Source organism: Pygocentrus nattereri, chromosome 27 (assembly GCF_015220715.1).
Source record: "Pygocentrus nattereri isolate fPygNat1 chromosome 27, fPygNat1.pri, whole genome shotgun sequence".
Classification (NCBI taxonomy): Eukaryota; Metazoa; Chordata; class Actinopteri; order Characiformes; family Serrasalmidae; genus Pygocentrus; species Pygocentrus nattereri.
This window is the reverse complement of record NC_051237.1, coordinates 23,107,591-23,123,675: the sequence shown is the minus strand read 5'-3', so window position 1 is coordinate 23,123,675 and position 16,085 is coordinate 23,107,591. Positions and strand designations below refer to the sequence as shown.

At 42.6% G+C, this 16,085-nt stretch overlaps 1 protein-coding gene across 3 annotated transcripts in view; it reads left to right on the top strand.

The window, feature by feature from the left end:
- The first annotated feature begins 466 nt into the window (after window positions 1–466).
- The window catches only part of sept7a (septin 7a), a 77,417-nt gene continuing 61,798 nt past the window's right edge, over window positions 467–16,085 (top strand). For 2 of the 3 annotated variants that reach the window (XM_017721515.1, XM_017721513.1), the window contains exons 1-3: window positions 499–572; window positions 12,329–12,333; window positions 12,988–13,090. In XM_017721515.1, the coding sequence (XP_017577004.1) occupies window positions 569–572; window positions 12,329–12,333; window positions 12,988–13,090 (112 nt within the window). In that variant the 5' untranslated portion in view covers window positions 499–568. Of the gene's footprint in view, window positions 573–3,319; window positions 3,322–12,328; window positions 12,334–12,987; window positions 13,091–16,085 lie in introns of all 3 variants that reach the window. The other variant, XM_017721514.2, reaches the window with a different exon arrangement.

Genomic DNA, 16,085 nt, shown 5'->3' with positions numbered 1-16,085 from the left:
ATGGGTTAAATGTGGAGGTTTAATTTCCCTGGTTGTGGGATCAAAAAGTATCACTTATTATGATTACAGTATTTTTATGTTGGGCACTACAGGGTCTGTTTTTAGTCTCTTCCATCTTCTCAAACCTCAGAAAAAAAAATTGTGATCCATATTGTGTATCGTGATAAGATATTGTTGCCATATCACCCAAACTTATTATTATGCCTAGCACGTAATGCGATGCTTGTCATGATTATATTATAACCACTAATAACACATTATAGTATGATTATCACGACTTAATTTTATTTATTTATTTATTTATTTACACGTGGTATATTGACTAAATAATGTGATGCATATCGTGTATCGTGACAATTTATCGTGATCTAAAACAATTTTTACCGTATCGCCCAACCCCACTTTTTGGTGTGGCTTTGCCTCTGCGACAATATCGCGAGATTCAGTGCTGGCGCTATTCACGAAATCCGCCCTTCGTTTGTGTTTCAATGAGTTTCGGAGTTACGCTGAGTGCGTAGCGTAAGGGCCGTGGCGGAGCTGCAACCGAGAGATCGGACACGGAGACAGAATGGGTGAGTTTTACAGATTAAAGCTCGTCTTTTACGCTTGAGGCATAAATCATAGCTCTCATATGGGCTTAAATTAGATGTTTGATGTCTTTTCTGTCGGTTATGTGCGTCCAAAAAGATCCCGTGTTGCTTAAAATTGGACAAATGTGTGTGTTTCCTGTGCGGGTGTGTGTTTCCTATCAAAGCTCCCTAACGCTAGATTCGTTAACTTGAAGCACACTGAACTGGATTTAACGGTGAATTGTACTGAATTAATCTGGATTTAACTAAACTGGACTGTATTGTCCTCCTTTTCGGGCTTCCCTGCTAAGTAGCCAGCGCAACAGCTGCTGTATAGACCGCGCTATAGTAGCTAACGTTAGCTCGCTAGGTTAACTCTGCTTTTTAACGGTCGCGGTGCGAGTAAACAAAGCTGCATTTTTCAATTTATTACATTTTTACTTTCGCATTTCCTACTTCTTCAGCCTGTTGGCACCTATAACCAGACCGTCGTTTTACTTCTGAAGCTGTCAGAAACGAAAGCTGAAGTTGGCTTCTTCTTCGCCAGCTTCTTCTCCGAATTTCCCCGTTCCACCTTAAATAGTGCAGCAGCTGTGGCGTTACGTTCCGGCGCCTGAACGCAGCTGCTGCTTCGCTTAAGGTGGAACGGGACAATTCGAACTTCAGCCTCTTTCAGAGTGGGCTTTAGGCTAAAACTAAGTTAGTCCGAGCAGAGGTGACGCTATGTGACTGAAGCCGTTTGAGGTTGATGGTGATGAAACCACCCAAACACACACACTTTAAAACGGGGACAGTTCTGGTTGTTGATTCGTCTCACCCACTGAACCATCAAGGGCTTCACTTGTAGTTTTAGCAGGAGCTCTGGATCAGTTAAGTCATCTGTCCCAACCTGTTAACCCAGATTGACTAAATGCCGATCTGGGCTGTAAGTAAGGTTCACTCAGGTTGAGCTTTAAGACAGAAGAAGTGCTCTAGTTAGTTTAAATTGGCCTTTTTCTTCAGAAGACTTGTATTAGCAGGTTGCATATCTGAAGGAACTGCACTGAAGATGGTTAAAGAGGAACACCACTGGCTTTTTTTCCATTTTCGTTGTAGTTAAATAGCTAAGATGTAAGCAAGGGCATTCCGAGTGGTCTGGTCTGGTGTGATGTATGCTGGTAAGTGTGAGGACTGGTCACAGTGATTGTGATAGGAACCAGATGTCTGAAGAGCTGAATGCCTATAAAGGCCCCTTGCTTAGAGTTTTACCATGCAGCGATTACGTGCAGTGCTTAATGCTTCATACGGTGTTGTGCAGTAGGTTTGGCCTAAAATGCACCACCAGATTTACTGTTTATCAACACTTGCATAGAAAAACTCAGACATGTGGGTTCACCGGAAGCCGTTCTGAATGACTTTCACACCTCAACGACTTGTGTCGACATTTTCAGTGACTAATTGTTCCCTCATTGCAAGGGCAGTGCTTACTCCTTAATGGAAAGAGGGTTTTGTTGAAGGAGCCTTTATGTAGATTTCTGTAAATTAGTTTATATTTATAATGATGGATGCAACTCAATGTGGTGTGAAGGATCCTTTACTTTCGATCCAGTTGCTTGTAGCAGCTTGTTTTCTGTGTCTTCAGTGTAGTATAAAGATCTCTAGTACGTTAACCACAAAATATCCTGTGTTCATCGTTATTACAGTGTTTGGCCTTTGCTGTACAGACATCACGGAAAGCTGCGACAGATAAATCGGCTGTGTAACACTTTTTCTCACTTCATTCGCTGTGAGCTTCCTGCCCGATGTGAGGTGCTACACGTACGAGTCTCAGTTGTTGGGTGAATCGGTTAGTTTACATCATCCAGCATTCATAATTACGGTCAAGAAATGTAGGTCAGTCAGTCAGTAATCATCTCATGTTGTGTTTTCTATATATTTACTGTCATAATATGGTTATTTTGAGTGTGTTACGCAGTAGGCGTGAGAAATGTCAATGTCATTGTGATACATAGAAATGTTAGTCATTGAGACATGCAGGCTAAAATGGGCAGGAATGGCATTTTGGGTTTTTGGCCAAAAGGGTGAAAAGAACAATGTTTGGCTGAAAAATGCAAAAGATTATAATGGAAAACTGCAATATAAATATTAGAAAAAATGTGCCTCCATATTTCCAGACCAAGGACAAACCGCTATTTCATATAACAGAATGGACAAAGTCCACTTTATCCGTTAGTACAGCTAAAAGTGGGAATCGATATTGTTTGGCTGAGCACCAAAATGGTCCAGATGCGTCGGCCAGCACTGCACACTTCAGTGTGTTACATTCTCTGATGGACCCGATTGAGATCAGCCGTTTCAGTTTAATTAGGTTGGCGGAAAGAGGTGCTGAAGCATGGTGCCGTTGGACCAGTCAGAGGCAACCAAACCTCCCTGGGTTGTGACATCACAACCACGTCTTACTGGCAGCCTGGCACACTACGTTCAGGCCTCAAGCCCCAAGCTAGAAAAAAAAAGTGGATATTCTGGTCTTCCTGGCCAAAAACAGCAGACCTGGATCTGGATTTATAGAAATCGCAATTAGATATTTTTCCCAAATCGTTGATCACATTGAGGTTGATCACATTACAGTCCACTGCACTGCTGGACAGGCCGAACGTCATAGTTCACCAGATAGAAAGCAGCGAGGAACAGCCGGTTCAGTCCATTTTAATCGAGTGCCGCGAGGTTGTATTTCAGTTCTGTCGTTTTATTGCGGTTCTGTTGTTTTACAGCAGTTGGGGGTGGGGGGGTTGAGGTCGGGGTGGGGGACAGAAATCCTGTTTTCTAGCTATGTCTTTGATATGGTGCTTGGTAACTGTATACTGCTGCACGGTACGCTGGAGTTAAATAACACTTCTATAGAAATTTTCCTGAGCGCTGGTTTCACTTTCAGGCATAATAGATATTGTTTTTCTAGTGTTGTCACTGTCATATGAAAACTCGATTTGTTTATTTTTACTCACCATTAAACACAACTTGCTCCCATCCACAGTGTCTGCATTTCACAATGGACCGATAGAAATGACCCAAAATGACTTGGTGAAGTCAAGAACTGCTATAACTCCGTTTACAAGGTTCATGGTTTTGCTATGACAGTGACAAACAGGTTTTTAAAGCATTAGACAAATTAAGCTTCAAGGCAATGTGGAAGGAACTCCTCTGCCTAATTGGGACAGTGCAACTTTATATTTTACTCTCTGCTGATTGAAGGCTGGCCCCTGGTCCCTGTTTTGGATGACGGACAGCTCCCCTGCTGGGGGAGTGTATGCGAGCGGCTGTAGGAGTTTGTGTTTTTGACCCCGAGCTTCTCTCATTAAGTGAAATTGGCGTTTTGGGATTTTCGCGGCGTCTCCAGTTTCTGCTCCCGTGGAATCCGAGCGATGTGATTTGATTAGGTTGAGTCCCGTTCCAGCTGAAGAAGCAGATAGGACTGCAGTGAACTGCTTATGGTTTAAACACAATTACAGAATGTCCTGAATGCAGAGAGGTTGTGTTTACAGTGAAAATAAAACGGATGGTTTAAGCACAGATATGGCGTATTGAATTGGCTTGTATCCTGCCATCTCTTGTGTTTTATTCTTCCCCCGTGAATGCCACTCATGACCTTTATCTAGGTTTATGAATCATAAACGGTCATAAACGATCATAAACATGCATAGATGTTTTTTTAATGTCGCTCTATTCTTTAGAGCCAGGCTTTTCTGTTACGGTGCCTTCAGATGCTGAATGAGCATCCTACCGCTCCAAACTGTGAGGTAGCTAGCTGGATGTATTTCCAGGAATGGGTGGAAGTGGGCTGGGAGGCACGCTGTTGGACAGGGGGAATTTGCAGGTGATGCTAAATTCAACCGTACTTATCTTAACATGTGCTCGAGTACAAAGCTTTGTTTTTATGTAATAATAACCCATCAGGCAGTATTCGGTTAAACTGGCGGTCACCGTCGTTACACCTGTCACAATCATGAAAATTTAGCTATTGATTAGTTTTGCATAAATAATTGCGAGTGCCCATTTGATTGGCTTCTTTTTTTGTTCAGTGTCTACAGCTAATACAAGGCTGTACTTTTGTCTACGGCTGTTAAAGGACTTCCGTAGGCAGGAGGTCAAATCAAGACCTTGCTATTTAAACACAATACCATGAGTGTTCACATTCATTAAACTAATCCAGAGTAGTCTACCAAACTAAAAATCCAGCAGATTGGCTGCGTTCACATTACCAGCCGTCATTCAGGGTTACCATGGCAACAGCGCCGAACAGAAGTTAAAGCCTGTAAACGGTGGAAAAGCAGCTCTAATAACGAAGCTGAGAGCTGATCAGAGTTAATGATCTTCTCAGCGAAGCTCGTTAGTTTGTGCTGATGATGCAGTGATTCAGTCACGTGATGTTATTGAGTAGGACGAGCTCATGAGGGTCGTTGCAGGATGCCAGTTCATCACATTATTGACAGATTTGAAACACCTAAACGAGGGTGAACCATCAGGTCAGAGAGGTCCGATTTGAGCAAAAAAAATATCTGATTTGGGTGGTCCTGTGCTCTGAACTGACCACTGATGATGGACTTGAGAACCACACTGAAAAGGCTGGGTCATGCTGCGTTCACATGTTGGCATTAAAAAGGTCGTTCCGCACCTCGTAGCGTTGGCATGGTGGGAGCGTTACAGGTGAATATAGATGAATCTCAGAGAAGAGCTTTAGCAGTGCAGATTGTTTATTTGTTTGTTTATTTGTTTGTTTGTTTAATGTGGGGAAAAGGCAAGAGGATGCTCTTTAGTCTTTTTTCTCCTTATACATTGCTGTGTTCGTCTAGGATTCACCAATGAGACGTTTGGCATCCATGGCGTCTGCCCCCAAAAACAGTCAGCGTCCCTTTTTAATACATTTAATACATTTATTTTATCGTGCAGTGTAGAAGCAATATCGCCGACGATGGTTTATGCCGTGTGGACTGCCGTGTGTCAAATGTGAACCACGTGGGCATTCTGGAGTTATTTGTTTAGTAAGTGGCCGATATGATAATATTCATGGTTGCCGTGATGATTTATCACAGATGTGGTCAGTATTTAAAGAACACTTGTCCACTGGAGGTTTAAGTAAGAAGAGCGCATGTTGAATTAGATTTTCTGTAGTTCAGTATGAGAAGTGTTAAACAAAAATAGGTATAGGTTATAGTTATGACTAGTTATGTATAGAAATGTTTATGTTCATAGTTGTTAGTTTTTCTTTTTTTTATGTGATGCATGTTGTATTTATTGAAAAAGTCTCAAAGTATCCTAATCGTACATTTTCCACCATAGTGTTAACGATTAAAATCCTCGTTGAGGTTTTCAGTGCCTAATTACTGCAGCCCTGTTTAGGGAGATGAAAAGGGAGTTTTGTTTAGTATAGTAATGTTTCTAAAGTGAGGAGGACAGCTGGTGTCTTGGGCTGGACTCGACGCTGAAGTGTGCGATTTCTGTATTTTCTGGTGTTGCGGTTTTGCTGCAGTGCTCTGAGCTGAGGTCATGGGAAGGGTCATCTTTTCCAGCCAGAAATGTGGTGAAGAGCGCTGTCCAAAAATGTGTCACTGCTGGAAGCTGGAAGAATGAATGTTGTGTCTTATTTTGATTCTTTCGTACTCAACATCTTGTTATCCTGCTCTCTCTCTCTGTAGCGAGTCTGTCAGAGCGACTGAGTGGATCATATGAATATTATAGAGGCTTTTTAAATGATACAGAAGCCGTATCGCCCCCTACGCCTCCTGTAGTGTATTACAGTCTGTCAGAGCGACTGTGTGGATCATATGAACATTATAGAGGCTTTTTAAATGAAACAATAGAAGCCGTATCGCCCCCTACGCTTCCTGTAGTGTATTACAGTCTGTCAGAGCGACTGTGTGGATCATACGAACATTATAGAGCTTTTTAAATGAAACAGTAGAAGCCGTATCGCCCCCTACGCTTCCTGTAGTGTATTACAGTCTGTCAGAGTGACTGTGTGGATCATATGAACATTATAGAGCTTTTTAAATGAAACAGTAGAAGCCGTATCGCCCCCTACGCTTCCTGTAGTGTATTACAGTCTGTCAGAGTGACTGTGTGGATCATACGAACATTATAGAGCTTTTTAAATGAAACAGTAGAAGCCGTATCGCCCCCTACGCTTCCTGTAGTGTATTACAGTCTGTCAGAGCGACTGTGTGGATCATATGAACATTATAGAGCTTTTTAAATGAAACAGTAGAAGCCGTATCGCCCCCTACGCTTCCTGTAGTGTATTACAGTCTGTCAGAGCGACTGTGTGGATCATATGAACATTATAGAGCTTTTTAAATGAAACAGTAGAAGCCGTATCGCCCCCTACGCTTCCTGTAGTGTATTACAGTCTGTCAGAGTGACTGTGCAGCATAGTGTGAGAAATGTTGAATGAAGCAAAATGTATTTAGTTAGTCTCTCTTTTGCCATCTCTAACCACACACACACACACACACCTCATTTCCGGCTGTTAAGCCACACAAAAAAACAAGCCCTTCCGTCTTTACAGCTCTAGGTAGTCTAACTGCTCTGAGGTCAGGTGAATTAGGTTTACGAGCCTAAATGTAAGTTACTCTCTGAAGTGGTGGTGACCTCTAGCTTAGATGAGGTTTTGTCTTTACTTCAGCTTCATGATATGGGTGAAATTCTGTATTGTGCTTAATTTGCTACATATTGCTACAACAATATGACTTATTAAAGTATATTAAGCCTACATTACAGAACAAATCATGTTAAAATTGGGCCGTTTTCTTTCATCAACATGCCCCCCCGGAGCTCCTCTGGATCTGTACATATCATTGTGAGATCTGTGGGTATTCCCCCCCAGCCCTGAGTGTGAAGATGAGACGCAGGTGTTTGACTCACTCTAACCTAGTAACCTGAAAACCCTTTGGTGTTTTGTCATCCAGCTTTACACACAGGATGACAAAAAGTAATGACACTTGAAAACATTTTCGTGAGATGAACAACAGCAGAACCACATTTTACAAAGGCTGCAAATGTACCAGGGGAACGTGACACTCTGGAGCAGCTGCTAAGGTCACCATGTCCAACGTCAAGTGTAGGTTGGAGGGGTATAACGCCTCCCAGCTGTGGAGAGGTGTTCTCTGGAGTGATGGAGCTCCATCCAGTACCTTTAGGATGTTTGTGATCCAGAACTGACCATCCAACATCTGTACCTGACCTCACTAGTGCTCTTATGGTTGCCTGCAGTCAAATTCTCACAGCAATGTTCCATCAGAAGATTTTTTTGACCCATTTTTTTTTATTGGCCAGTCAGAGCCACTATAATGTTACTGGAATGTGAAAAGAAAAGTTTCTTGAGCGTCGACATTGATTTGATTTTCACATATTCACCTTTCCTTCATCAGTAGCTTTTGATCAGTGGACCAGCGTCCGTTTGGAGGGCCTCAACACGCCACCCTGCCCCTCTGTCACAAATTGGGACACCCTACCCCTAGACGTCATCGTGCATAACAGAGGGCTAAGGGCTAAGTGGGAGGGGCAAGAGGTGAAATGGGATTGGGCCCTAGTGTAGGAAAATGGAGTGGCCAAATTGAGCCACAGGGTCAGCCTTGATCTGTTCTAGGCTCTGCCGGATCAGCCAGCTGAAAACTGAAGTAGGAGCTTGGTGAACTGTTCAGTTCCTTCCAATTGCTTTCACTCAAGAGTGACAGGAGGAGCTCACTCATGAATGTCTAATGCAAAGCTGGTTTTGATTTTAGCCGGGAAGTTTGAGACACTAAATATGTGTTTAATTATGCAAGCCAGTTTCTGCTTTTTGAGCAGTTTGTCTTTATGGTAGGATCAGTGTGTGTGTGTGTGTGTGTGTGTGTGTGTGTGTCTGTGATGCTTACACTCTCTATTTCACACCTGTGCTTAGAGGAGCAACCAGGTTGACTTAGTTAAGATTGACCTTCTTAATTATTTGGCAGTCATTAGGATAGTTGGTGATCTGCATGATGATGATGATGATGATGATGATGGTACATATTTTCAGTTCTTCCACCGATCTCTCGTACACAGAAATGACAACGGTATATTTTGTGTATTATATGAAGTCTTTTAAAGGTTTTATAGTGTCTTTTTGCCAGGTAAGGTATTTGGAATCTTGGAAAGGCCCTGAGTAAAAGCATTTTTGTTTGCTCGTCTTTGAAACTGTGATTGTGAGTATTTGTCTAATTAATTATTTATATGTATGAAACTTTAAGCGTCCTGTCCTCCACACTCTGTATTAGGCTTCACCCTGCGGTTGTGTGTATGTGCATACACTCACATTTTCTTTCGCACCTGTCCTTTAGAGGAGCAAGCGAGTTGATAACATGGGCAGGAAGTGGTGCAGTGTCTGCAACAGACTTTCGTTTAGTTGCTGTTTTTGGGCCTGTCTGCCTGACTGCCTGTCTGCCTGCCTGCCTGTCTGCCTGTGAAAATTTGGATTAAAAAAATATTCAAATGAGATGCAAAAGACAGCCAGCTATGTAACCTGTGGCTTACAGTGGGAGTGTCAGTCAGGTCTCAGATCAGCCGTATTTCAGAGAGGTCTGAAGGCTTTCGTGTTTAGTCACCATGAAAACTAAGACTAATATAAAGCTACTACAGAATAAATGTTTATGATCTTATCCGATCTCCAGAAACATCATAACCAGACTAAATTCCCTACATGCTGTCTTTACTGAAGGACAGCCAGATCCCCGAGCTGTAGTCATGATCTCCACCGTTCCGTCTTATTGCCGTTATTTATTGTTGATGAGAACCTTATTACAGTGATGGAGGTGATAATGAGGAGACCGAGCTCAACGTGTGTCTGTTTATTAGGAGGGATAATGTTAGCGTGCTCGGCTGAACAGGCTCCTAACTGAGTTTTTTGCGTTTTTTTTTTTCCTCGGTTACGGCGCCTGTAACATTTAACGTTATTTTGAATTACGTGTTTATGTTTTAGCTGTGTGAGTGTGTGTGTGTGTGTGTGTGTGTGTGAGTGTGTGTCCCTGGTTGCTAGGTAACAGACATGACGGTTGATTTGTCGACGTCTAAGTAGTTTAGGGTTTTCTAACTTGAGAAAATTCCTAAATTGAAAAGTTTTTGTATCTGTAATACATATTTGCAAAAAATCTTATCTTGATGTCATGAGATCTTAATTTATGACAACAGATAGGATGTTTCTGCAGTGTCTCTCTCTCTCTCTCTCTCTCTCTCTCTCTCTCTCTCTCTCTTTCTCGTGTGTCTCTCTCGTGTGTCTCTCTCTCCTTCCCTCCCCCGCCTCTCTCTGTCTCTCTCTCTCTCCCTCCCCCGTCTCTCTCTCTCTCTCTCTCTCTCTCTCCCTTCCTCTTTCCCTCCCTCCCCCGTCTCTCTCTCTCTCTCTCTCTCTCTCTCTCTCTCTCTCTCTCTCTCTCTCTCTCTCTCTCTCTCTCTTCCCCCCCCCCCCCCCCCCCCCTCTCTCCACTGGCTAAATGTTTTAGGACGTTTTCTTAGTCAAATCTTTCAGCTGCTTCTCAGAAATCACCTTTAACTGATGTGCCCTTTCAGCAGATGTGGATGCTATTCAAGGAAAAGCCTGCTGGTGCATTTTGTGGGCTGGAGTTTAAAGTTGAGAGTTTGCTGGAACATGCAGTTTTCTGCAGCCTCTCCAAAAAAAAAGTCGTTCTGTGTGTGCAGAAATGCTGAGTTGATTCCTATCAGGGCTGAAACGTTGGTCGACCAAACACGATTTTTAAGAAGTTCTTCTTGATGAATTGGCAGTCATTAGGATAGTTGGCAAACGGCATGGAGTTGGTTCATTTAGTTCTCCCACCAGTCTCTCCTCAACATCACACATCACACAAACTGATAATCCGTTAATAATCCGACTAATAGCTCTATCAGAATGGATGGAAATGGAGATTTTCATTGGATTGTTGAGAAGAGTGAGCATAAACGCCTCAGTCTTGTGTGTAATCTTTGCATGCAAACACAGCCAGCTTTTTTTTTCATGTGTTTTTATTTGGTCATTTATGAAATCTGTTAAAAGGCTCTGTATCTTATATTTTTCCGTTTGTCATTTACGGTCTTGGAAAGGCAAAATATAGCTTGTTGTTGTTCAGTTAAGTGCATTTTTATTGTTTAGTCTTCTTTAAAACTCAGTCATTTGCCGAAATAATACTTAGAGTATTTGATTAATATCTCTAGAGTAAATGATAGTGTTTTAGAGGACAGCATGATAGACAAGTCAGTATGTAGATCTTTCATTAGTTTTCGGAAGCTGCCTGAGTTGTCTTGGTGTATGGTCAAAGAGGATGTCTAGCTAATTGGTTAGATCCCCTCTTTCATTCTTGGCACTGTTTTACAGTAGTGCAAGATTTTTCAGCTCATGTTCTCACAGCTTTAATCAGATCATCAAGCGAACATTAAACGGTCAGTCTGGATTGGCGCTGTGAGCAGGATGTTTTCTCGCAGTTTGTGAATCGGCCTTATAAGGCAGCGCAGCTCAGTTTCACATCGCTCTGCAAAAGTAGACAAACTGTTTGTAATACTTTGAAATTCCTTCTAGCAGTTAATCATACAGCAGTTAATTATTAACAGCCCTTCATCAACAGGCAGTGGTTTGGTCAGCTGAGGACTTCGGTTTCTTTTCTTCTGTGTACTGATGCGCTGAATCAGTGGCCGTGTTTACATGCAAAGATTTTTGCCAATCCGATTGAATACAATCGGATTACAGCTTCAGACTGAGGTGTTTATGCTCACTCTGCTCAACAATCTGATGAAAATATTCATTTAGGTGCCCACTACAAGTAATCCGACGCAGAATGATGAGAGTAAACGTTACCATGACAGCGAGCATCACATGAGGTCCAGTCGGCATGAGATGAGTTTCCAGTTGGCGCACTTGAGTTTTTAATGGCTTTAAACTGACGTCAGACTCAGGAAAACGTCCTTCACATGCACTTATAAAGGAAGACGTCATGCTCTGAGACACATAAGCTGGACGTCCGTCCCACCGCTGTCTTTTAAAGCTCAGAGTATGAACCTCGTCTCCTCTGCGGACCAGTTTCAGCTCCGCCGTGTTGACCGGTATAAACCTTTCGCTGTGACGCGATGCGCATGCGCAGAACTTACTTACACCTTCAGATTGGAGTGTAATCGGATTCAGGCGTTTACACGGCTATTATTCTTCTATTTAACGGATTATTTAGAGGTTTACCCACGTATCCTTTCAATCGGATAGAAACTGTATTCCGATTGGCCTCAATCGGATTGGTCTGTTCTGATTGAGGTGTCCGCGGCCCAACCGAATCCCGTCGGGAAGCCAACTGTCACTATTTGGAATGCGATGTTCTAAATGATGATGCCTAATTTTAACTGATTTTCTTCAGGGCAAGTATTCTAAGCTGTAATGCGAGTACATGAGTACAGAAAAAGTACTGATATCTAGTGTGTTTTTGAGACCTGCTACGCCTCTTTAGTTTTAGAGTCTTGAATATGTGCAACACTGTCAGCAGCGGCATTTACTCATGAGTTTGGTTGACGTCGGAGGATGAGCTGTCAGCCTCAGTCATGAATAATCTCTCACAGAGCAACAGCTAAGACTCAAAAGCTTAATGCTTAATGTCTCTCTCTCTCTCTCTCTCTCTCTCTCTCTCTCTCTCTCTCTCTCTCTCTCGATCGGATCGACTGGATCCTGGACTTTCATCACTGTGTTCCTGCTTGTCCCTCTTCCATCCATCTGTGGAATAATGGTATCTCGATGATCTCCAAAGTAGCAGTAAGTACAGGCTGAGGCCTGAGCTTTTTCAGCTTCATATTGCCTTCAATTTTATCAAATGTGTCTGAAGAACAATTGCACTCAACTTCATACACGTTGAGAAATACAGCAGTGATGAAATTACTGACTGTACTGGACAACACCTAGCAAACGTGCAAATTTCTAACTTCTACAATTCAATTAGGATTCCTTTAGGAAATGATTTAATGCATTATGAAATGTAAAATGTCACCACGATTCAGTGCCAATATTTTGGTACAATTTAGTGAAATTATTTTTAATACAGTGAACGCACACGTGTGAATGGAAGGACTGTTAAGGTAGTCAACAGAACAGATCACAGCTTTTTCAAAAATTGCAAGCCTGAGAATTTAATTTTGAACATAAAATGGGCTTATTTTATGAAATGCATGTAATATTGATCGTATAATCAACTGTAAAATTGCAAGTGATGCAGTTGAATTGCCTCCTACATTTTAACACCCGTGCTGTTTAGAAACGAAGCCTCACCTGCTAAGCTCTTAAGTGTTTGAGTGTTTTGGGTTGACTCTGGAGCTCCAGTGGGGGGGGCCCTCAAGGGCACCGCTCTTATGTCATTTATAACAGACCAGACAGTTGCTAAAACCGTCGGCTGTGTTTGGTTTTGGTTCACAGCAACAGAAGAACCTGGAGGGATATGTGGGCTTCGCGAATCTCCCCAACCAAGTTTATAGAAAGTCTGTGAAGCGAGGCTTTGAGTTCACGCTCATGGTTGTGGGTGAGTGAATTGTCACTTTGAAAGTTACTTTATGTTTAGCACACACACACACACACACACACACACTGTGCACAAAGCCTCTCTGGCTGCTGCTGAAGGAAAACAGCACCGTTAATCTGTGATTGTGAAACATCACTGCATTCTGATGTAACTCTAAAGAATTTTTCATTAAAGAAATTGAGCCACATCTGAAGAGACTAACCCAGAGGGGGGAATACAGAGCTTGAATCTCTGCCAGTTCATTTATTTAATCTTAAATAGTCTTGGTAAAGAAGAGTATACAGTTTCCTCACTTACCCTCAGTCTCTTCAGTCAGCCAAGACATGTTTGGTTCTGAAGTTTGCTTCTTTAGTTCAGCTCTGGAGCTGTGAGGTTCATGTAGTGAGTAATACATCAGTTAACATCATGCAAGCTACCTGCCTGAATCATCACATACTCACCTCAAACTGTGTGTTGTTCAGTAGCTCTAACAGACTTGATTATGTGGTTTCTAACACCGTATGACACACTGGCTGTGCTTACATGCAAAGAGTTTGGCCAATCTGACTGAATACATTCCGATTACAGATTAAGACTGCAGTGTTTATTCTCACTCTACTCAACAATCTGATGGAAATCTCCATTTACGTCCACACTACAAGTAATCCGATCCGAAATTACACACATGCGTAGAGAACCACTTATCGTAGACGTTACCATGACAACAAGCATCGAGTCCAGCCAGAGTGAGATGAGCAGCAGTGAGCAGTGCTTGTTTTTACTTTAAAATGATGCCAGATTCAGGAAAACGTCCTTCCGACATGTTCTTATTAAGGAAGGCCGAGAGGAAGACGTCGTGTTCTGAGACACGTAAGATGGACGTCCGTCCCACCGCCGTCTTTTAAAGATCAGAGCATGAACTTCGTCTCCTCCGCAGACCAGTTTCTGCTCCAACATTTGTAGAACGGTATAAACGTTCACTGTGACACGAGGCACATGCAGAACAGACTTAAACTTTCCGATAGGGAATGTAATCAGATACAGGCGTTTACACGGATATTATTATACTATTTAACAGATTATTTACAGGATTACCCACCTTGTTCAGTGGGATAGTGGTTGGTATAGTGTGTTGGGCAACACCTCTGCCGTCCATGCTGTTGTTGCTGTGGTTCAGTCCCTCAACAATAAAATTGTTGTGGTGTCCGAAATTACTTTACTTGGTTCAAGGCAGTTTGAATGGTGCTAGTTGGTGGTGTATAAGCTTTCATTGCGTGTTAGCTACGTTAGCCTTGTAGATTCAGTGCAAAACTAGAAGCGATCTTTAATCACCAAACGTGTAAATGAGATTTTATTTCTGTTTTTTGGGGGTTTTTTTTCCTTAAATGCCACTTGTTTGGATTTATGTAGCGGAAACTACATCTGTTGTTGTAAGTTTTAACCTTTTTATGCCTCAGAACTAAACAGTGTTTTTGTTATTGTGCCTTTAAGACAAACACTCCTCACAAATTCTGTATTGATGGGCGGGGCTGAACTGCTGTAGGCTGATGGCTAATTGTGTGACATCACCAAAACCACAAAAAGATTTAAATCAACCTGATTTTTGCAGTGAAGCTTACGTTTTTGGGCTGTTTTAAAAACGTACCAACACTTTAAAGGTTCAACACCTCAGAACCTTTAAAAAAAAAGTGAGGGAATTTCAGATTTTGATGATATGGGCCCTTTAACTTTGTTGCTCACCTCCGTATCGAAGCAAGTGAGCTAGTGAGCAGAACTCGAAAGCAGCAGAACCTGCCGTTGAAACATCTGCCGGAAAGCCTGTATGCAGGAGCCCCACCGTACGAGCTCATATGTCCATCAGCTGAACGCCGCCGCGAAGGCAGCTGCTCACTGAGACGCATTAGCGATGGTTTTCACAGAGGCGGACGGAGAGAGGGGCTCGGAGAGAAGTGTACTGAAACAAATGTGCTTCCCATCCTCTACCACAGCCAGGGCTTTTCCCCCTTTCAGGAATGTGTGTCTGTAGTGGCTTGTGGGTGGGTAGTTTCCTGTAATTCCATTCATTCAGCCAGCGCTGGAGGAGCAGCAGCTGAAAACCCGTAGCTCGTATCCATAGACACACCCTATTCTGGAGTGTGTTAAAATGTGTTTCACCACTTTAAAGTGATAGTTTGGCTTGAAATCAGATTTACATATTCATGTCCTTTCTCCAGATGTAGCCAATCAGGAATTACGTGCTTGCTGACTGAAGTTTGCTTCTTTAGTTTGTGCTGGAGCTGTGAGGCTAATGTAGCTAACAAGCAGTGAAAGCTTATACACCACCAATTAGCACCAAACGGCATGCCTAAGGCTTTGTTTACACAGCTGGTAAAAGTGGCCCGAATCCGATCTTTTTCTTCTTATGTGACGCAGATGTGCGTCAGGGTGGGCAGATGAGCACATTGAATCTGACATTTTTAATTCTGATTTTGAGATCTCGTATGTAGTAATGAAATCCGATTCGTATCCCATCTGCAGCAATGCAAATCAACTCCACAGTCATCATAATTCTTCTTCTTCTTCTTCTTCTTCTTCTTTCGGCTGCTCCCTTTAGGGGTCGCCACAGCGGATCATCTGCCTCCTTCTTGCCCTATCCACTGCCTCTACTTTTTACACCAACCATCTCCATGTCCACCTTCACTACATCCATAAACCTTCTCTGAGGTCTACCTCTTCTCCTTCTACCCGGCAGCTCCATCTCCAACATTCTTTGACCAATATATCCACTATTCCTCCTCAACACATGTCCAAACCATCTCAACCTGGCCTCTCTGGCTTTATCTCCAAACTGCTCCACCTTCACTGTCCCTCTGATCTGCTCATTTCTAATCTTGTCCATCTTCATCTCCGCCACCTCCAGCTCAGCCTCCTGTCTTTTAGACAGAGCCACAGTCTCCAAACCGTACATCATAGCAGGACGCACTGCTGTCTTGTAAACCTTCCCTTTCACTCTTGCTGCTATCCTTCTGTCACACAT